The sequence below is a fragment of the Hippoglossus stenolepis genome, chromosome 12, assembly GCF_022539355.2.
Source record: "Hippoglossus stenolepis isolate QCI-W04-F060 chromosome 12, HSTE1.2, whole genome shotgun sequence".
Classification (NCBI taxonomy): domain Eukaryota; kingdom Metazoa; phylum Chordata; class Actinopteri; order Pleuronectiformes; family Pleuronectidae; genus Hippoglossus; species Hippoglossus stenolepis.
Window position 1 is genome coordinate 18,857,282 of NC_061494.1, and position 22,757 is coordinate 18,880,038.

The 22,757-nt window shown below is 43.7% G+C and overlaps 2 protein-coding genes across 4 annotated transcripts in view; one reads left to right on the forward strand and one right to left on the reverse strand.

Annotated features, from left to right (window-relative positions):
• Nucleotides 1–8,774, forward strand: part of akt3a (v-akt murine thymoma viral oncogene homolog 3a) — a 49,258-nt gene extending 40,484 nt beyond the window's left edge. For both annotated transcript variants that reach the window (XM_035172557.2, XM_035172558.2), the window contains exons 11-14: nt 3,231–3,445; nt 4,351–4,438; nt 5,112–5,214; nt 5,999–8,774. In XM_035172557.2, coding sequence (XP_035028448.1) covers nt 3,231–3,445; nt 4,351–4,438; nt 5,112–5,214; nt 5,999–6,084 — 492 coding nt within the window. In that variant the 3' untranslated portion in view covers nt 6,085–8,774. The remainder of the gene's footprint in view (nt 1–3,230; nt 3,446–4,350; nt 4,439–5,111; nt 5,215–5,998) is intronic.
• A 1,401-nt stretch (nt 8,775–10,175) lies between these two features.
• Nucleotides 10,176–22,757, reverse strand: part of sdccag8 (SHH signaling and ciliogenesis regulator sdccag8) — a 43,745-nt gene continuing 31,163 nt past the window's right edge. For both annotated transcript variants that reach the window (XM_035172559.2, XM_047342342.1), the window contains 2 exons: nt 11,212–11,249; nt 10,176–11,036 (listed from right to left, as the gene is read on the reverse strand). The gene's annotated coding sequence lies outside the window, so the exon portion shown is untranslated. The remainder of the gene's footprint in view (nt 11,037–11,211; nt 11,250–22,757) is intronic.

The following is a 22,757-nucleotide window of genomic DNA, read 5'->3' on the forward strand; positions in this document are numbered from 1 at the left end:
TGAGTATCTGGGCTGTTACAGCCACGGGGCTGTGTGTGCCCGTCCCATCTCGTCCTGTCCAGGCTGCCAAAGCCCTTGTCCTGTGAACAGCTTCTAGCTGCCACATGGCTGCACCAACAGGGACCAGGACAGGACAAGACCTTTTCCCTCATGGCTGCTTTTACCCAGACTCCTCCTCTCCTCTCTTCTCCTCTCGTCCTATTTATTTGTCCTGTCTTTTTCTTAAATATACACACATAACCACACATTCTGTACACACACACACACACACACACACACACACACTCACACACTCCCTTGCCTCATGCCTACGGCTGTGGGGCAGCATTCTGGCTCTGTGTGGATTAATCTGCTCCCTGCCTGCAACCGAGCTGCCACCACTTTCTTTGGTCCCAGGACACACACACACACACACACACACACACACACACACACACACACACACACACACACACTCACGGTTAGTTTAGGTTTTTCTACATTCTTATACCTTTCTTGTAAAAGACTCAACACAGCGCACATCACATCCACACATGTAGAAAACAGCTCAGAATTTCATAATCTGTCTATGTGTGTGTGTGTGTGTGTGTGTGTGTGTGTGTGTGTGTGTCCCTCCCTCCTCAAGCTGCAGGGACTGAAACAACACCAAACATCTCCTAGTTTGCCTCACTCTCAAAACTTTATGAATTTGATGAGGATGGATAAATATTCCATCTGCTGTGTGTGTGTGTGTCTGTGTGTGTCTGTGTGTGTGTACGTGTGTTTGTGTCTGTTGGTGTGTACGTGTGAAAGACAGTCTCCCAGCAGTCTAAGCCAGTGTTATCCATCCAGCAGTACCAATCAATAGTATATCTGGAGCTGGCGGCACACTTCATTCCCCCAGCTCTTCTCTGCAGCTGCCAACAGGGTGACCAGCTCAATGCGCGCGCACAAACACACACACACACACACACACAAACAGACACACACAAATAAAATAGCAAACATGTATATCTCTCTCTCACTCCCGTGCGCATGTTGACGTGCACACGCTGAAGCAGCCGCCTGCATCATTAGCAGTTAAGCGTCAAGTGCACGAGCTCAGTCGGTTAATGATCAAATTTGTGATATTGAGCTGCTGTGGAAACCCACAGGCAGCTGTTTGGTGTTTTCTCTCACCTGGTCTGTTGTACGACAGAACCTCATCTGACACTTATTAGGAGAATCCATCAGTAATATGTTAGACGAATATGATTTCTCTGCCTACCTGTGGTGACTGTTAATTACAGTCGATCTCTCACAGACTCGAGGGCTAAAGATGCCGGATTCACGATCTGCAGCCTCAGTGGAACTCTGAATATGTATCAGTGACTGAAACAGTCATTTCTGAGGCTCCTGAGTGGGAAATGTTCATCTTTTGTTAAAGCACAGTTAAATAGTCTGTAGTTACCTTCACCATGTTTTTATCGGCATTGGTTTGTCTGTTCCTCAGTGGGTTTAATAACCTTGTTACCATTAAACTGGGTGGGAGGATGCGATATGGGTCAGGAAAGAGAACATGGTAAATGTTTGGTAAAAATCCAGAACAGGGGACAGATCCATATTAATTTTTTTTTAACTTCCTTTAACATTTTAAATTGTCACAGAGCAGTTCATGGATCTTGAAGATAAAAACCAGCCATGTTTAGGGGACTGATATTTATGTGTGTGTGCAATTTGGTGCAGCTCCAAAGAAAAATCAGGATCTAGTGAATTTAAATGTGGTTTGATGAGAGGACTGTCGGGGCCTTTATGTACAAACCCATCTAGTTTCAATTTATTAATATGCAATAGTTAATTTTGTGTTTTTGTTTGTTGTGTGAAATACCAGAAGAAGATATGTTTTGTAAATTTGGGTGTTTTGTAATTCTAGGAAATGTTTTTATTAATTTTTTTTAATGTATTTCAAAGTAGTATCATAAAGATTTCTTTTTAAATATCCAAATATGAGATTATATAAATTCAAACCACCACAGCCTCATTTTTTGACACGACTGTCACGACAAATGTTCAGGTTAAATTTCATTATGCATTTTCACACCCAGTCAATGAGATTCCATAAACAAGTCTCTATTCTAGTCGAAGCTATTTGTGTATTTATGACGCCTGTATTATCTGCATCTGCCGCTCATCTCACCACAGCTAATGACACACATGAGCTCACTGTGCCGCACATTGTTAAATCATTTCTGGGACATTTGCTGTATAGTTTTATCGTGTGGTTTTATAATATTTGTGTGAAAAACATGTTTTTTTTTTGCAATTGGTGTGTTTAGTGTCTGTTGGCGTGTGCTCACGTCCACCCTGCCTGGTCCATTATTAACAGTGAGTGAGATGTTATTATTATTGGCAAGATGTACAACATATGCTGGTCTGGCTGCTGTCCAACACTGCCTGTCCATCAGACACACACACACACACACACACACACACACACAGATATGACACTAAAGTTTGGATACACACATATCCTAAGAGTATTATGTTGACAAGGGCCTCAACAGCACCTTAAAAAAAAACCTCAGTGGTCTTCTCATCTTCCTCCCTTTTCCTCGTCTTTCTCACTCTTCCAGAGGTGAAGGAACGGACACATGACTCGATGAAAGGGAAGGACCGGGAGAAAGAAGACATGATTAGAGGACGGAAAAGGCAGGATAAGACAGGACAGGCGTGAGGGGGGGAACACACGGTACCTGTGCTCGCCAGCTTGGCCGCCACTGACCCGTGTTGCGGGCCGTTTCTACCTTTTTCACTCAGGGACGTTCCTCACTGTCCCTGCCAGGAGAGCGTCAGTTTGCCAGGGAGAGCTGGCAGGGACCGGGGGCATCTGGCGGACCCCGCCAACACACTGACTCCCTTACTGTAACAGGGGCCTCTGAAGACCTGCCATCCCGTGATGTCTGCCTCTGTATGCGTGTGTGTTTATTGAGAGACGGGCTCGGCCGTCCACACCTCAGCCCCCTGTCATCTGTGCAGCTGCCTCTCTTCATATCACGCAACTTTTACTTTTTTTTAATTTATCCCCTGAGCTAAACAGCATATTGACTCTGTTTGCTGTTTTTTCCTTCATCTGTCTCTTCACCGAGCACCTTGGGCAGCGTTCATCGTCCTATAAAAGCAGAATAAAAGCAGATGTCCAATAAAACAAACTGTCCCATTAAAAAAAAAAAAAAAGTAAAAGTTGTCTATCTGCGTTTCTCTCCTCTCCTCAGGTCCTGGAGGACAACGACTACGGTCGGGCGGTGGACTGGTGGGGTTTGGGTGTGGTGACGTACGAGATGATGTGCGGCCGACTGCCGTTCTACAACCAGGACCACGAGAAGCTGTTTGAGCTCATCCTCATGGAGGACATCAAGTTCCCTCGCACTCTGTCATCCGACGCGAAGTCGCTGCTGTCCGGCCTGCTCATCAAAGACCCCAACAAACGGTGTGTGTCCAGGTTTCACTTGTGTCTGTGCGTGTGTGTCGTTGTGTGAGATAAAACACTGATGAACCACACAGACACAAAAACAACTGAATTAGCTAGAGAATTATCCTTCACAATTAAAATCACCTCTTTGTTTTTTCATTTTAGTTTCAAACAACTGAAACAAAAAAAAATGCTCCTGAATACGTGAATACAAATGAAAATACTGTCTCACATCATTCTGCCATATTTATTAACAAGGTCAATACAACCTTCATTCGGGATATGAACAAACATTAGAACAGCTCTATTCACAGTTCTGTGCCAAAGGTAAAGAGAAGACATTTAAAAAAATAATGCAGTGAATAATGTTTATTTATCAATTTTCTTTAGTGGACAGAAACAAATTTGCTTCGACCATCCTTCACCTGTAGAACAGCAGCTCTTCTCCTCGGTACACGTCGTGCAGTAGTGTGGTTCTCGTACCGTAGACTTTGTTCCAAACATCTCGGAGAACTTTGAGGGTTTCTTCTGTGTCAGCGTCTTCTGTCTCTTCTTGTTCTCCCACACTGACTCCGAGGAGGCCACATCCTCTGAAGATGGTTCTGTGGGACTCTGGCTTCAGGGAGACTCTCCTGTGCAGTAGAATAAATTTGGAACTGATGTTCTGCAGGTTTTTTAAGGAAGTAGCTCCACCTTCTCCTAACTGATGGCAGTGTTTGTTTCTCATTCACCTAATATTTGACCTGTTTTTTTCTGATTGGATAATTTCCCCAGAATCTCAATTTAATACCAGCAATAAGCTATTTTTCACTTCTCATGACTTTTATCAGTTCGATCACATCCTGTTCTTGTCGGTTTCAAATCAAATGTTCCTTCCTCCGACCTGTTTGTTTGTTTTATTACATTTCTCTCCTCTTCTCCAGGTTGGGTGGAGGACCAGATGATGCTAAGGAAATAATGAGACACAGCTTCTTCACTGGTGTTGACTGGCAGGACGTCTACGATAAAAAGGTAAAGTTAGGGTCGGAGCAATATTTGTCATAAGGCAAAACAGAATGGTAGAAAATAATCAATCTATTTTATTTTATTTTTACTGCCCATGTTCACAAATCACAATTTCTCTCAAGGGGCTTTTATATATATAATAACGTGAAGATGTGCGGTTATTTAACTCCCTGCATTTAGAGTTAAAATTGTGTGCATGGTTGTTGTATGATTTGGAATATCTCACACTACGCTCTACGGATCATTGCTCATCCTTTATTTAGTTTGGTGGAATAAACTACCTTGTTTTCAAAGAATTTTTAAAGAAAGCAAAAACGTATCGTATCACTTTAGCTTTGAATGGGTCATGATTCTCCTGATGCAGACTTTAACTTTGAACTGCTGCAATTATTATTTAAAATGAATTAATTAACTGAATTAAAATGAATTAATTTACTGAATTCAAATGTTATGCCTTCTCTGCATTCTTCACATATACTTAAAAAATGTATTCACTTTTATTATAATCATTATTATTTTATTACGATATTTGCCATTCAGTTTGGTTCTATTTTCATCATGTGAAGGAGCTTTTATTTTGTATTGAGACGTCCAGAGTTTGTGTTTAAAGCAGCGGTTCAGTGGATGTAAGCACTGTTCTCTAATCTTTCCCCCACGTGCCCCCACTCCTCCGTCCCAGCTCGTCCCGCCCTTCAAGCCTCAGGTGACGTCGGAGACAGACACCAGATACTTTGACGAGGAGTTCACAGCCCAGACCATCACCGTCACTCCACCAGAGAAATGTGAGTCTCTGCCCGTCTCTCTTCCTCACACATGCTCACACAAACATATGCCCACGTTACCACTTTGACGAAATCTCACTTTGATGATTTACAGAGCCGCAAGTATTCTCAGCGACGGGATAAATATAGGAATAAACAGACTGAGGGAGAAATAAGTTTGTCCTCTGGTTGGGACTCTGTGTTTATCGAGTGTTTGTGAGTCAAATATTAAACGTGACTGTTACAAAAGCACAAACATATATGTAGGGTACATGTTTGAGTTGAGTTAAAACAATCTCTGCAGCATAGAGCATAATCTTAATAAATCATCTGGCTGCACATTGCGTAGATTTAATCTCTCGAGCAGCTGATAGTGATAAACTCACTTTAATACCTGCAGCTTTATTAAATTAATCATGGCTCCTTCTCTTTCTTCAGTTGAGACATTTCCACTTGAATTAACTGAGGGGAACAAACGCTCAAAAGTGCTGTTGTGTGTTTGTTCAAGTGTCTCTGTAATAGTCCTCAGGGCACATGTGGCTCTTCACAGCCTTTTCAGACACAGATAGCGCTTTTAAAATGCTCAGCGCTGAATTATGCATGAGCGGCACCGACGTGTTTCCCTGCACGATCGTGTAAGTTCCACTTTTTTTTTTGTAGGTCACACATCACTTTGTTAGCGGCAGATTTGCACCTCAAAGAGCCACTTGTTAATTGAATTGTGATCTGTTCTTAAATCCGCAGCACAATACAAACACGCTGGTTTGTCCTCTGAACTCACTCCCGTGTTTTTTCTCTTCCTTAGTTGACGAGGACGGGATGGAGTGTCTGGACAACGAGAGACGGCCGCACTTCCCACAGTTCTCCTACTCGGCCAGCGGGCGGGAATGATCAGTCCGTCACGCGGGTGACGCCGTCACAGCTGATCTCTGAGGTCATCAGTGTGGGACAAAAACAAAGACCCACAGCTTTGGACTGACCCGAAACAAACAATGACTTGAAGGATTTAGCCCTTCCCCTCCTCTTCTTCACCTCTCTACCCATTAATTTATTCTTATTTTGTGAATCCATCTCTAGAAAGAAATTCCAGGCCAAATTTCCCTCTAAATCCTGCACTGCATCCCCAGGTGATCCGAGCTGTGATGTGATCACTTACTATGTAATGTCCCTTTAATGACAGGAGCATCACCGGTGGCCTGCTGTGCTTTGACGTATGTGGGTCCAGACAAACGTAAAACAAGCACCTCTGATCAAGTTAGACGACAGCTGATGGATTTTTTTTTAAAAAGGAGACGTTTTTTGTGGCTTCCCATCCGTACGAGGGAGATACAGCGTTTTAAGTCGTTCGAACCCAAAACTGCCGTTTCCGGTTGTATCTCAGGCTTTTTGCAAACCGATTCTCAGACTCAGCGAGACGCTCGGCTCTGATTTCACGTCCTTACGTAGATAATACATCTGGGATTGACTGAGGCTGCCTGGCATTGAGGAAACAGTTGTCGCCGACGAGCAGAATCCTGCACACCTCGTGTCACCGAGCAGGATTTGACTCAGGTTTTGCTCAGTGCAATTCATTATTATTGTTGCTGCTATTTCAACTTCTACTACAACTACTACAGGTACTACTGCTATACTTCTAAAACCCGGTGCTACACTACTAGCTTGATGCTGCAGGTCATTACACAGGCGCCAGCAACACATCAGCCACCTGTATTCACGTCCATGCTTGTACAGCTGCAGCACAGACGTTACCACGACAGGTCTGTAGATCGAGATGATGGGATGTGATGTGATGTGTGTGTGAGTGTGTGCGAGGTACTATTATGATTGTCGTCATTATTATTGGTCTGTGTTGAAGATCGCACCTCAAAGCACAGCAGCTCAGAAGGATGAAGCTCCCAAACCGTGAGCTTTACTACGTTACCCACAATGCAGTGCAAGGTGGTTAATATATCCGGGATTGCAGAGGTGAAAAAGGAGAGGATGGTTTTAACGACTTGCCCCCCCCCCGACCCCCCTTCCCCAGAGTTCTTTCTCTTTTATTTATTTCTCAAACAGCTACGAGTCCCTCTGAGTTTCAGTCTCTGTCACAAAAGGGAAAAAACAACCTGAGAGGTTGCTCAGCGTGGACGACGGAAAGCTTTACTGTGACATATTGTTATCATGGCTTTGGGAAGCACACGGCTGTGCCTGTGTGTGTCACTGTGCAGGAAAGGGAAACCGCAGCAGGGACAGACTCACCGCAGTGTGAAGAGTAGAGTCCAGGACGGCAGGTCCACAGTGATGAGCAGAGAGAGAGAGAGAGAGTGTGTACAGGTAAACGGCTCCATGAATGATACAATATGAGATATTTACAATGTGATATTTTATGAGGTGTCCACGAGCGAGGTAACTGTCAATCTCCTGTTTCCTGTGACTTCCTCACGAAGGATTTAAAAAGATGTGCTCGACGAGGTGGTTCGCATCAAAGGTTTTGGGTTTACACCAATCACAGCAAAGGCTATAATATATATATGTTCTATTTATTGTTCTACTCATCGGTTTTATATTTAACTTTTTCTATTGTTATGACGTTATTCTAGAGATAATTATTTCTTAGGGCTGAGAGAGAGAAAAAAAAAAAGAAAAAAGGCACCTCAAGAAACAAAAATGGCTGAAGAATGTAGGAGGGAAAGCAGATCGCCTTCCTGCTCCATCGTTTATCTTAATGTCTGTGTGTTGTTTTCTGACCAAAATGTGACGGGACGCGTGGAAGACGACGAGAGTTTCACTGTGAGCAGATAAACAAAAAAAAAGAAAAAAGGAGAGGAAACGAATTCCTTCTTCAACTTTATCCAAATCCTCCCACAGGCGTCGAGCGTGAAGGCTCGCGTCACCCGACACTGACACGAATGTCCGCCATCTTTAATCTGGTCACAGGTTCGAGTCGGCGAAGTTCAGAGAGAAAGACGAAAGAGGAAGTCGAGTGGAAAAGAAAAGAAAAAACGAGTGCAGCACAGAATGTAAAGCAGGAAGTGAGGGAAAGAGTTTCACGACTAAGTGCGTGGAGGTGAGCGAGAGGAGGAAGTGGAAGAGGAGGCACGAGGGGGTTTGAAGGTCAGCGTTTGTCGGATATTCACACGAGACTCTCCTCCATCTTTTAACGCGTCCCGACATTTCTCCGGTCCTGTTTGTTTTTTGCGATTGTTTTGTCGTCATTTGTCTTCCAGTTTGACCAACAACGATTTTTAAACTCCGGGCCGGTTTGAGCCACGAGCTCCAAACTTTGACATCCAGCACTTAAGAGTAAAAAAAAAAGAAAATCGGAGATATATTTTTCAAAAATCCAAAATAGCGTCACGTTGGAAGACGTCAACGACAAAGAGGACGACGTGAATTAAAAACGCAGGGGGACGTGCTCTCATTAGAAAACTGCATTCCACTCTTATTTATGTGAATGTTTTTATGATCGTTGGATAACTTGAATTTCTCTTTTCTGTTTAATTTATTTGATGTGAGTTTAGCAGTGAGGGGGCGTAGTCGTGTTTCTCTCTGCGGTTTAATTCTTCAGAGACTCTGTTCTAAAATAAATGCCTCCGTTGTTTTGTTTTTTTCTTTTCTTTACAGATCTTATATACACGACACATTACCCGTTTTCCTGCTGCTCTAATGTCCACATGATTTACTCTTGCACATCAATTAAATTGCAATTAGCGAAAGGCAAAGGCGCTTTACGACAGAAAGTACGAGAGGACGACGGAGGCCTGCATGCTGTAGTCCTCTTCTCTCCGCAGCACCAGTCCTGAGTCAAAGTGGCACACAGAACTCTTATGAAAAATACTTTTCTGTGTCTGGCACAGCGGAAACAGCCGGAAAAGTTCAAAATAAGTACAAATCCCACCCAGCTGGCACCTTCCACAGGCTCAGGCAAGCGCTCCCAAGTATTTGGAAGGATTTCAGCTCTGCTCTGACCCAGGTCTGCGAGCGACTGAGGAGTTCTAGCTGCATGTGCACGCTCAACGCCAAAATCATTAGACGCCAGAGTTCATAAAATACCGCTTTGTATCTTTGGCCACAGCACTTTCACATCCATCACTTTTTTTATATGATTCAGAGGGATCTGATTCAGCTCTGCTTTAAAAGGAGATTTTTTTGCTTTTTTAATATTAGCTTTTTTTATGTTTTTAAGAAAAATGAGGATTTTTTTTTTTTTAAAAGCACATCTCCGCTCCACACACGACCGGCGGCTTTGATGCTGCTCTGATGTCTCGAGTTGGCAACACCCTGGTGATTGTGTCTCACATGCCAGAGACGAGTCAGTGCTGTCCCTGCAGAGTGGGTCCGGAACGAGGCTCAGTGCGACTTCTCAGTGTTTCTACACAAAAAAAATCCACTGACGCCTCCGGCTCCTTCCTCCGTTGAATAGTTTTCCCTCAAACTCTCCTCATTCATCCCTCAACAGATTCACGTTCAGAGGCCGATTCAAAGGTCCGAGACCACGACAGAAGAAATGTTTTTCCTCCAGCTCCTGTGAGAGAAGGTGGAGTTCAGTGACCCTCCTCATCCCTGTGGGTTTTCACTTTAAGACTACGAACCAGTCGTGGGCACATTTAACTGTTCTCACCCGACAGAGGTGGCTGCACTGGAAGAAGAAATTCACTCTCAGCCTCCTCGCAGCTTCTACTGCTGCGTTCACTCTTCAAGCTGCTGCTGCTGTTTGTACCGTGCATCTATCACACAACAGATCTGACTCCAAGAGCATTTGAATAATGTGTAAAAATCCTCTAAAAGACCTTCGCTGTTCCGTGTTGATCTCGTCCGTTGTTAATGAACCGACGGCGTCAGCCAAAATCACAAACTTCTCCGCCTGGCATTTAGTGCAGATAAGTAAACGGCTCGAGTGTTTGGAAGGATTTCTGAGAGTGTTTGACCTCAAGTCTGCGACAGAATTCCCCCCCCCCTCTTCTCTCTGGTACTAGTCTACTATCATGGTTATTAACATGAACAAGCATGGGATGCATTTATTTGTAAACAGCAAACAAAAAAAAAACAGCAAACGTACAAATATTAGAAATAAAGGTGTAACAGTTTTCCTCTCATGTCCATGTCCATCTACTGTAGCTTTACAGTCGTGCGGGACGTTTGTGGACAGCCTCCAGCTGTTCACAGAGCCGGGCGGAGTTTCCCCCGAGGCGCTGGAGTCCGCTCCGGAGCACAGACCACGTCGACTCTCGAGTCAGCGTCGGGGAAGCTCTGCAGATCGGGAAGGGTTCACAGAAAAGCAGATCAAACAGCCTTTCTCTGTCCCTCATGCTGTGAGGACGCAGTGCTGCTGGCCGCTGAGGCCGCCGGGATGTGAACACAACAAATTACCATCAACATGAAGCTGTTTTTTTTACACTGTACATCCTTAGTATTTTTACACATAAAATGTATATGATAGGGATGCACATTATTTTCCTTCTTACAGACAGCTTCAATAAAGCACTATGTCAATCTGCAGCCGTGGTGTCGACTGTTTGCTTCGTGGCTAAAAATACGATTTGTGACCTCCTGAACTTTCAGCTCAGCTCAAATGAAAATAGAACTGAGATCAGGGAAACTTTTTTTAGAAAAACCTGCATGAAAAAGTAAATGTTAGATTTGTCCTGAGAAAATAAACACACAGTAACAGTCATTTGCCAAATGTAAATAAACTGACAAATTATTTTTCAACCATGTAAACAATTAAACTGATTGATTGATATGAAGTGAACACAAAAGCTCATAGAAACAGGATGTTCACGCCTCCCTGCACATCAGCCTCAGTCAGAACAATAAATAACAGTTTGATCCGTCAAACAATAAATAATATAATATGAAAACATCTGGATCCAAACAGAGCAGCCGAACAGTGGTGATGATGAGGAGGAGGAAACCGGGAAGAGGAGCTGGAGAGACGAACACGACATCAGGAAAACTGGAATCTCAACGTCTGACACTCCCAATTAATCATGACAAAGTACAGACCGTGTGTTCTTCAGTAAATCCAGAACCACTTACTGATTTGATGTCAGTGCAGGGATGTCTTTAAAGAGCTCCTGCAGAGAAAAGACAAATTCATGTAGTCACAGCACAACGAGTCACACACTCATCTAAAGTATACATCACAATTTCATCCTGTGCATAGGAAAATAGGTGAGAAACAACGAACTAACCCTAAACGTAAAGCAACGATCGACAGAAGTATTTTCAGTATTTTCATAAATGATAAATCATGGTAGTAAATTTTCTCTTTGGGTTTGGATTTAAATATCATATCTTAACACATCACTTTAGCATCTCTGACCTTTTCCAGGCATTTTATTTGTGTTCCTGAAATGAAGGAGACTCCGATAAATAGCAGAAGTCATGTTGACTTGTTTTTTTACTCCGCACGAGTTTGTCTGAACATTCGATCGTCGGCGGTTTGTTGACATGATGTAACGCCGAGCAAACAGTGGTGTGAGAAAGTTGTGCGAGTGTTGTGTCATTAGTGGGACGTTCCAATTAGTGTGTCCCCTCTGACACAGCCGCAGACAATCAACTCTTTCACTGGCACACTGGGATTAGGCAGCGTGTGTGTGTGTGTGTGTGTGTGTGTGTGTGTGAGGTGGTGTTATCCAGCTGGGGTTTGGGGGTGACGGTGTATGAATACTGTGTGTATTGAGTGTGTTTTCGGGGGGTGGGGGTGAATTGCCTGTTTAGATATTTCCCACCAGCAGCTCTCCTATTATTTCACTCATTCATCCTTTCACTCATTCAGTCACTCCCCCCCCTTCCTGTAATGCAGCGGTGAACTCATTCACACTCTCTCTCTCACACACACACACACACACACTTCTTTCTCTGTCTCTGTCTCTCTCTCTCTCTCTCTCACACACACACGAAACCCCAACACAATATCCTATGACTTGTTAAAGTGTTTAGTAATAACTGCATGTACATCAGTGGATAAATATAACAATTGACCCAAACCCTGAAATTAAAAGATAAACTTAGTTTAATTAATAAAGTATTTGTATATTCCTCGAGTATTTCCATTTAATACAACATTATACCGTGGCTTTCATTTTAAATGAACAAAATTAAGTTTTTGCAGATCGAGCTCCACTCAAATCATTATAACAAAGTGAAAACGTGTTTTAGATCCTACCGCAAATTTTAAGAAAATCAAAACGTGAAACGTCTCCTTGACAGAAGTATTCAGACCCTGTGCTGCACATCCAGTTTGGTTTGATTCCCTTTGAAATGGGTGGAGAACCTGACTGGAGTCCACCTGTGGCACATTCAACAGACTGGACCTGGTTCATGAAGACCAACGCTTGTTGAAAGGTCAAACGATAGTCAACAGAAAGTCTGAACTCTGATCGTGAACTGACAAAAGGTTCCAAACTAAAACATCTGTGAAGGGAGCTGAAGTCTCCACAGGGCTTCTCCTCCAACCTGTGGCGGTGGATCAGGATCAGGATCAGGATCACAACTTGATCATATATAATCTGACCGCTCACTATTACGAGTAAAATCTCTTACAATTGTCATTACTGCTCCGTTCAGCTCTGTTAGACATTTTCTTAAAATACTGACACACCTCTGAACACACGTTAGACACTGTCTTTTCTCATTGATTAGTGAATACGGGCTGAACAAATCAAATTTGACTGATGGATGAATCCGGTCGGACAGAGCTCGTTCTCTTCACTGCAAAAAGAGCCGAGCTGCTTAAAGGTTCCTCTCGGCCTGTGACCAGGAATCACATGTAAACATCAGAGAGCGAGAAGCTTCGGAAAGACCACTGCTCTGCATCTCAACATGAAGTAAATCATCTTCTACTTTGTCCGTTCCCTGTTTCAACAGGTTCAGAGGGTGATAAGGCTGCGGGAATAATGTGTGTGATGAGGAGGAGGAGGATGGGGATGAAGGGAGCTGTGGCTCGGGGCAGAGGGAGACAGAGAGAGGTAGCTAGGGGGGAGACAGATGCCCCTGCCCTGCTGGTCATGTTGGCAGTGTCGGGGCTGCCTGCGTGTGACAGACGGGGGAGGCGAACATCCCAACTCTCCTCCGCAATCTGCTCCGTGCTCTCCCCCCGCGTTGTCCTCACTCTGCCCTGTGCTGCTTCCACCGCGGGGTTTAATCCCTCTTCTTTCCCCTTTTAATAAGGAGCTCCTTCCTCCTCCATCCTCATCATCCTCATCATCATCATCTCCCTGCTCACAACCTGCACTCTGTGACCTCTTCTCTGTCCGAGCAAAGACCCGCCGGGTAGTTTCATCTCAGACCTGGAGGCTCTGCTTAGTCCCCTGACCAGCCAACCCCCCCCCTCCCGTCCAAACAGCACCACAGCATGACGCAGCAGGGCACACGCACAGAAAGAGCCCCGCTGTGACTGAAGACGCACGATACGCCGGTGAGAGTCCGGCCGATATCAGCGACACACACACACACACACACACACACACACACACACACACACACACACACACACACACACACACACACACACACACACACACACACACACACACACAGCCGAGGACCTAAAGGTCAGAGACAGAGCCTGTTGTTCTGAGGCTGTAAATGTTTGATGAGGGAAGTGTTGGTCGTGTGTTGACTGTCGGCCTTTAGCTCCGCGCCGCCAAACTAATCTGAGTCACGCTGAGAAAAAAATGCCGATCCTCCGTCCAATCACAACCTCTGATCTCCGTGTGTGTGTGTGTGTGTGGACGGAACCAAAAGCTTCAAACCTGTTTTCTCTGGAAAAGAGTTAAAAGCAGCAGTCAGAGGTTTTGTGATGACGCAGCCTCTCTGATGTTTTACACTCGGCCTGTTTGTGGAGATGAGTGTGACGCCGAGTGTAGGAAGTTGTTTTTCTGGGGTGAAACACAACTTGCTGATGGAGGACGTCCTGCTGCAGTAAATAATCGACCATCTCTGAAGAATTCATGATCTGATCTTATAACGATTGAGTTAACTTAAAAAAAATTCAGTAAATATTGTCCCTGTTGTTCTGAGTAAACCAAAGAACAGACGACGCAGCAGATGATTCAGAACCTGTGTCAAACAATAGTTATTAACAGAACAAGAGTCAGATTGAGGCTCATAATTTGGACAAATTGACCCTTTATTTCCAAACATTTCTAGTAAAATAACTATATTTTTAAAATATATTTTATGTGTATATCAGTCCCCTAATTTTTTTTAAATCATTATGTATTAATTACTCTCGATTAGTCGATGCAGCACAAGATTTAAGAAAGTGAAGAACGTTCCTGGATCTTCCCCCTGAACCCGATCTGCACCTCGTGTCATCGGGTTGTTTCTTGGCCTGAGTCGCCTCCTGCCACCGAGTTTCATGACAAATCTGATCAGTAGTGTTTACGTCATCTTGCCGACAAAACAAACACAAACTAGACAGAAAGGAAACTCTGGTGTTAAACGCCGACACGCGTTCAGCTCCAGCTCCAGCAGCTCGACAGTGAGTGAGCGCAGCAGTCAAACAGTCGGGTCGCGGCCTCAGATGTTTAAAGCTGCTGCAGGTTGTAATCTGCACGTTTATGTAATGCAGTGACTAAAGCTTTGACCCTGACACACACACACACACACACACACACACACACACACACACACACACACACACACACACACACACACACACACACACACACACACACACACACACACACACAAACACACACATTTGAATTTCCATAGCTTCAGACATCAGGACACTATAACTACCACTCGCCTGCACCCAACCCCCACGCTACCGTAACATCTAATATTATGTCATGGGGACATTTTTGGAATTTTTGTGTTAACAGATTTTGTCCCCACAACATAATACCTAGACCCCCCCCCCCACACACACACACACACACACACACACTAATCTACTCTCACCTTGCATACCCTGCCTCAGAGGTGTGTTTGTGTGTGTGTGTGTGTGATTATAGTAGCAGCACGCCTTCCAGCAGCTAAAGCAGAAAATCCAATAACTGGCCTCTATCGACTGGCACACTCATTAATTAGGGCTTAATGCGGCTTAATGCTCGGGCACTGCCCTACACTAACACACGCGCACGCACACACACACACACACAGTAAGCTGGCTCGCATCTGCACGCTGCCAGGCACTGTCGAGGAAGGAAGGAAGGAAGCTTGGATGGATGGATGGATGGATGGATGGATGGATGAGCTGATAGCGAGACAGATAACTGGATGTCGAGCTGATGTGCACTTGGTGAAAAACGAGGTTGACGGTTTCCGGTGAGCTTCCAGACGCAGTGCAGGAGGGACGGAGGAAACCAAGAAGCTAAAGGTTCCAGTTCCACCTCCCTGCTGCTGCTGGTCTGAACGACCCCCATCCCTCCCCACTGACCCGGTGAAAGGACACCACCTACTGGATCCCACAGTTTACTGACACACAGGACAAACACGTAGGTGGAGATAATTCCTCTGAACCCACCTGAAACCGAGCGCTGCTGCTGGTGTGTTTCTTTGCTCTTCAGCAGACATAATAAACACACGTTTTGCTGGGAGGCAGTTTGCAGTAATTTCCCCAGACAGGCCGATAATCAAACTCTGCTCACAATCTGCACCTCCAACCGCAGCACTCTCTATTGACTGCTGCTACTAAGGAGATTAATTACAAGCCACACACACACACACACACACACACACACACACACACACACACACACAGTCACCTCTCTGTGGTATACATCAGTCGTAGCCCTCAGCTAGTGTCTAAACTCTGTTGTGTATGTTTGTCTGTTTGCATATTTATTTACAGGTGGAGGCATCTCTCCTAAAGGCACCAGGTCCAAAGGGAAAGTGCTAATGTCATGTTGGAGAAACGGAGAGAGAGAAACTGGAAGCAGTGTTGAGCTCCGTCATTCAAACCCCCCCGATAAATGTGTGTGGTTTTAGGAATGTAGTCAACCAGAGAAAATCTCTTCACCAATCGAGGGGTTGTGTGGAAAACACTGTGCGTGGTCGCCTTACTGATCTAAAACAGCTTCCATGTTACAGCCTTTTTAATAATTCAACATGATTATGAGACCAAATATATTGAAATATGCCAAATCTGATACGATCACATTCAAATGCTCCAACGTTGAAATGAAACGTTGATGAACAATCCGTAAAAGTGAACCTGCGATTTTTAGTCAATCTGGTATTTACAAAGTTTCCACTTTTTGATTAACCTGGATTCACGAAATGTAGCCACATTAAGTCACTTTAAGAAAATCCCTTTAAAATATTTGCATACAAATTCAAAATAATATGAATGAAGTCACATAGTAAACTAACGTCCGTCTGTATAGAATCTGTCTGTATTTCAAAGTGCAACCGTTGAACCTGGATTTCACTCTATGAGATTAAAGATTTTCAGAATAAGAAAGCAAAGTAAAAAATGAACGTGAGCTATAATCGGGGAGGAGATATTAACTGAGCTCATAGAACACACACACACACACACACACACACACACACACACACACACACACACACACACACACACGAGACGAGACAAGACGAAAAGTTAAATCTTTCTCTCAACAAAAAGTCAACTCTAAAGATAATGAAAAATCTGAGCTGTAAACACACAATTGTTGGAGTAACTGAAGTGTGTGTGTGTGTGTGTGTGTGTGTGTGTGTGTGTGTGTGTGTGTGTGTGTGTGTGAGTAGAGCATGCAGGGGGCCTAGGGGGTGAAGAATGCCGGCAGACGGCCTTGGCTTGCCTGGTTACAACAACACTGCCAGGGGCATGAAGGCTGCAGCTGCCCCACACACACACACACACACAGACACACACTTAAGCATATTTTGCCCAATCCGAGGCCCACCATCACCACCCTCACACCTCAGCGCTCTAGCTAAATCTTGGCTGGCACATAACTGCACTCAAGAATGTGTGTGTGTGTGTGTGTGTGTGTGTGTGTGTGTGTGTCTGCTGCCTGAAGGCCACACCCCTCTTCCCCTCCATCAACCTGTCGTGCCAGTTGTTGCTCTTGCTGACATGTACATTTGCCATGAGAACACGATCAGTGTCCCTGTGTGTTCTGATGAGGACGAGAGCGACGCACGTTCCCTCGCTGGGGTTTAAGTTCTCTGTCATTTCCCTGATTTTTAGTTACCTGTGGTTTCCAGAAGCTGAACTGGTCTGAATGAGTCACTTTAAAATACAAAATTCAACCATAAATCATATAAAAGCAAAGCACAATTAAAGTAATTTCACATAGAGCAGCTCACTGCTGTGTCCTCATACAAATATTTACCCAACATGTATCTCAATGTTCTCAGATCTCAGTTTAAAACATTAATTATTTTTTGCTTCTACATTTTGGAATCACATATCGTGAAATATTTCATCTTTCACTTACTCAGGATTCTTTCTGCTGATATTTGTTTTTCTGTCTTATCAATTTATTGTGTTGCTTTCGTTTGTTTTTTTTAACCACCCTGCCTGTTTGATATTTGAAGCTCGACCATTTTACAGTGAAACACTTTTGTTTTTAAAATTGTATTTACTTATAGATTCGATGCAGCTGATTTATGAGCGAAAAAAATTCTCAATGACAATTTAATTTTGAAAGAAATTATCAGAGGCATAAATCTTTAAAATGACCACACCACCTTTTTTTATGTTCACACTGATTTAATAGAAATCCCATGTTTTTATAATGTGCTTCTGCGTTTAAAATGTTAAAATTGTCAGAGTTTGGTTACAGCTGAGCAAGAGAGAAGCTGTAACACAACTGAAGAATTAAACATTATAAAAATAAAAGCACTCATTTTGACCAATGTTAAGTAATATTACAGGATTTGTAATCGATACGCTACAAGAACGACTGTTGAAGGCCTCTCACACCTTTATCAGGTAATTTGTCCTTTCACACTAGCACAAAACAAAATGCTGCATTGAAGTAAATAGCAAATTACAAAATAATTTGTTCTTCTGGCCTTTTTAACAAATCTAATTAATTAATAATAATTAATGTGATTGCTCAAATTAGCTAAACACACAGGTGCATGTGCTGTTTGTACAAACACACAGATCAGAGCTCAGGGTCTAAATCTCTTTTTGTCATTATTTATTTCTATAATAATAACGAGCTATTTTCATCCAGACATTTGAGACCATCTCTGAACCTTTGAACTACATCAAACCAAATCTTTTTTACTGTTTAAATGAAGAATATAAAAATTAAAAGGGAGAAGAATAAAAAAAATAAAATAATTAAAGGGTGATAAATGGAGAAAATCAATGAATCTGTTCTAAATATACAAAAAAAAGATCAAAACAGGTCGTCAGCCTAATGAACTTTTTCTGCAGACCTATCTATTTTTGCTATATTAAACCAGATTTGTTTAGGTTGGAATAACAGAAATATATTCTTACCCTGACTTTAAAACCAAAGCCGCAAAACAGCTTCTGAACCAGCACAGAAGTCGTCTCTGCTTTCATTCTGTCATTGGTTTCAGTGCTGCTGCTGCTGCAGGCTGTTATATCATCTATTCAATGTCAAAGTGTTTGGAGCCGTGAGGCCCCGCAGCCTCTCTTTAAGTCTCGTGTTTGAAAGTTTGCTTCCCTGGCATCAGAGTGTTTCAGCCCTTATTACTTTTAACATTTTCCTAAAGAAGGTGCAGGTGTTTTTCCTGCGCGAGCTTTTCTAGTCGTAGTTTTATGACGAGATGTTAGCGAGTGTCACCGACTGGGGCTCGAGATGTGACGCTTTGCACAGTTAACGCTCCAGCTTGCAAGCCCCTGGCTACAGCCTGACATCTGAGCTGCAAATCTGTGCATCTGTGTGTGTGTGTGTGTGTGTGTGTGTGTGTCTGTGTGTATGATAGAGCTGTAAAGCCACCGTTTGACAATGCTCTTTCAGCAGGCCGCCCTGCATTCGCTCCCGGCTACAGAAGCCAGCTGGGCAACGCAGAGACAGAGACGATGAGAAGAGGAGGAGAGGAGGAGAGGAAGATGAAGGAGGGGAGAGGATGACTGATCAGCGCCATCCAGAGGTAAGAGGGAAATTAAGAGATATACTGTAAGTATGAACTGAGGCCCCGAATCATTTCTCAAATTCATTTTTTTACGTTGTAATTTTTCTCAGAAAATGTCTCGTTAACTATTAGACGTGTGCGATGCTGGTGGGTTTTCAGAGTTTACAGTAGGAACTTGAAAAGAAAGATCTGAAATAAACCACAACTGCATTTAAAAATGTGCCTAAACCTCTTTTTCTGCAATTTCTGTAAAAACCTCCTCAAGGGGGAAAAAAACCCAGATAATGTGAAGCAGCTGTTGTTCTTTGAAAAATGAAAATGTCAGATTTTTGAAATTGGATGATGAAAACAACAACTCGCATATGTGTTAGGTAAATAAAAAATGGGATGAGGAGAGAGCAGTGATGTTAATATTAATCTGTGGAACACGAGTGTGAACCGTCATGATTTTCAGTTTAAGCTGGACCTCGTTCCATTTCTTTCATTCTTTTATCATCCCTCTATCGCTCAGCTCCTCTCAGATCACACACACAGTTGCGACTTATCATACACACAGTGAAGCACACAAACATTCCCGTATGCATGCACACACACACACACACACACACACACACACACACACACACACACACACACACACACACACACACACACACACACACACACACACACACACACACACACACAGAGACAAATGAAAGCTGTCCTGTTTTCTTCATCCCAGCCGCTGCCAACTTAATTTGCAAATGAAAAGTTTTGCGAGGAGCGTCCTTTTTGCTTCTGGGGCATGGCAGTACACTGTGTGTTCGGGGATAGGGGGTGGGGGGGGAGAAGTGGGTTCGACAGAGGGTGTGTGTGTGTGTGTGTGGCAGGAGCCCAGATGAAGCAGCCCTCGCCCCGGGCTTGCTGTTCGCCCGTGGTAGCAGCAAGCCTGTTCCTTCTTCCCCGGCCCGCCGCGACCATTTGTTCCATTAACCAATCTCCTGGAGCCTCTGGTGCAAACACACACACACACACACACACACACACACACACACACACACACACACACACACACACACACACACACACACACACACACACACACACACACACACACACACACACACACACACACCGCCGACATACAGTACATACTTCAACAACTGCTTGCACAGCTCATGCCACACATGGCCCTCTATCCCTCCTCTATCCCTCCTCCATCCTTCGCTCCATCCTTCGCTCCCTCCTCTGCTCTACTTCAGACGCATGCACCATCTTTCTTGGTGGAGGCCATATGGCCCAGTGAAGCCTGTGGATCTACAGGCACATCTGCGTATATGTTGCTGCTCTCCTTAAAGGGCTGCACAGTCAGCTGTAGACTCACACACACACACACACACACACACACACACACACACACACACACACACACACCCAGGGCTGACAAACACACTGCTGTCACTATGTGTGGTTAAGCAAGCGTTGGTGTTATGTTGGTCTGTCGTACATGTGTGTGTCTGTGTGTGAGAGAGTCAGTGTATGTGACCTAAGTGTGTACATGCGTAGTGATAATTGGTGAAACAGCCTGCGAACAGCTGCAGGGTGAGGAAAGGTTGCGTGGTGTTTGGTACGGAAAGCAGAGGGGAGGGGGAGAAAGAGAAGAGACGAGAGGAGAGGAAGAATAAGGAGAGGAGAGGAGGAGAGGAAGAAGGAAAGGAGGAGAGGAAGAGGAGAGGAGAGGGAGGAGAGGAAGAAGGAGAGGAAAGGAGAGGAGAGGAGGAGAGGAGGAGAGGAAGAAGGAGAGGAGATGAGAGGAGAGGAGGAATAAGGAGAGGAGGAGAGGAAGAAAGAGAGGAAAGGATAGGGGGAGAGGAATAAGTAGAGGTGGAGAGGAAGAAGGAGAGGAGAGGAGGAGAGGAAGAAGGAGAGGAGATGAGAGGAGAGGAGGAATAAGGAGAGGAGGAGAGGAGAGGATAGGGGGTGAGGAATAAGTAGAGGAGGAAAGGAAGAAGAAGAGGAGAGGAGAGGAGGAGAGGAAGAAGGAGAGGAGGAGAGGAAGAAGAAGAGGAGAGGAGAGGAGGAATAAGGAGAGGAGGAGAGGAAGAAGGAGAGGAGAGGAGAAAGGAAAAGTTGGAGATTAAAAAGGGCAAAGAGGAAAGGGAAGTGAAACGAGAAGAAGGTAAGAAGAGGGGGAGATAAGAGAAGAGAGGATGTAAATCTTCCACAGGGGAGAAGTCTGTGGAACAAACCTTCCTCTGCATGTTTCTTATATTTCCTCCAACATCAAACCTTGTTAAACACACAGACTTCTGACTGTCTTTAACTCTTGATATATATGGAGAGAGATCAAATATTTTCCATATAAATACAAAGAGAGAATTGTTTTTAATTTATTGTGAAGTTAAAAGGATAAAAGTTGTGATTTTCAGTCAAAATAAAACTAATGAGAAACAGTTAAATTCACTGATTCTAACTGTTGCTGGAAGCCAGATATGAATTCATTATTCTAAGTTCATTATTTAAAGGAATGTTTACACTGACAAAAAAACAACTGTTCACTTATCACAAATATTTTTACGAGACACAACAACCTTCATTAACATCCCAGATATTTATCGACGAATTTAGTTTCTTTTCTAACCAAGATCTTTGTCTAGTAATGAAATCAACAAACAGCTTTTTCCTTTTCGTCAGAATTTCTTCCGATTTCACATTTGACGACTTAATCGAATCACGTAAGAAATAAATTTAGAGAAACTGATTTTTCTTTTAGTTGCACTGTTAAAATGAATTGTGAAATAATACACATCCGTTCCCTGCATTTCTATTTTTGCATCTGTATTTTGTTTCACCTCCTGCCCTCAATGAGAAGCAACTATATCAAGTTAAGAGATTACATCATTTTGTTTGTGTTTCTTCAGGTATGAAAGGACCTAAAAATTCCAAAACTAAATAAAATGTCATAAATCAACTAAACATTCTCGAATTGGGAGTTAAATCAAATAAAGATTTTATTTCATGAACTAAAATTGAACGTGTTATTCTTAAATCAAACTGCTGATTAAAGACACACAACCTTTAAATGAATCATTAACTGGCTCCTCGTCGTCCCTAACTCTCTGCTCTGCTGCTCCGTCTCCCCTCCCTCCACCCTCCGTGCTGTCCCCCTCGCTTTCAAAGCACAACAACACAGAAATAGTGAAATAAATAATTAAATGGTTGCAGCAAAACATTGTGTGCGAAAAACCCCTGTGTAGTTTGGCAATCAGCTCGCCCATGTAAAAATAAATCAAGCTGATTTTCCAAATGTTTTGTGCGTGGTGCGCTGCTGCCGCTCTTCGCAGCACAGATTGCAGGCCGATGGAGAGGCTGTGGGGAGGGGCGGGGCGCTGGATCATACTGAACCCACTTGCACCAGCTTGTTAACACGTACACCTAAACCCCCGAGCGGCACGGCAGGGCGCCCAACAGGCACCCGGGGCCTGCAGGGACCAACTCACATATAACCAATGTATGGACGCACTCATAGACACAAGGCGAGGAGAACACAAGAGCGTCTATTCTGCATCATGTGTAGAGAG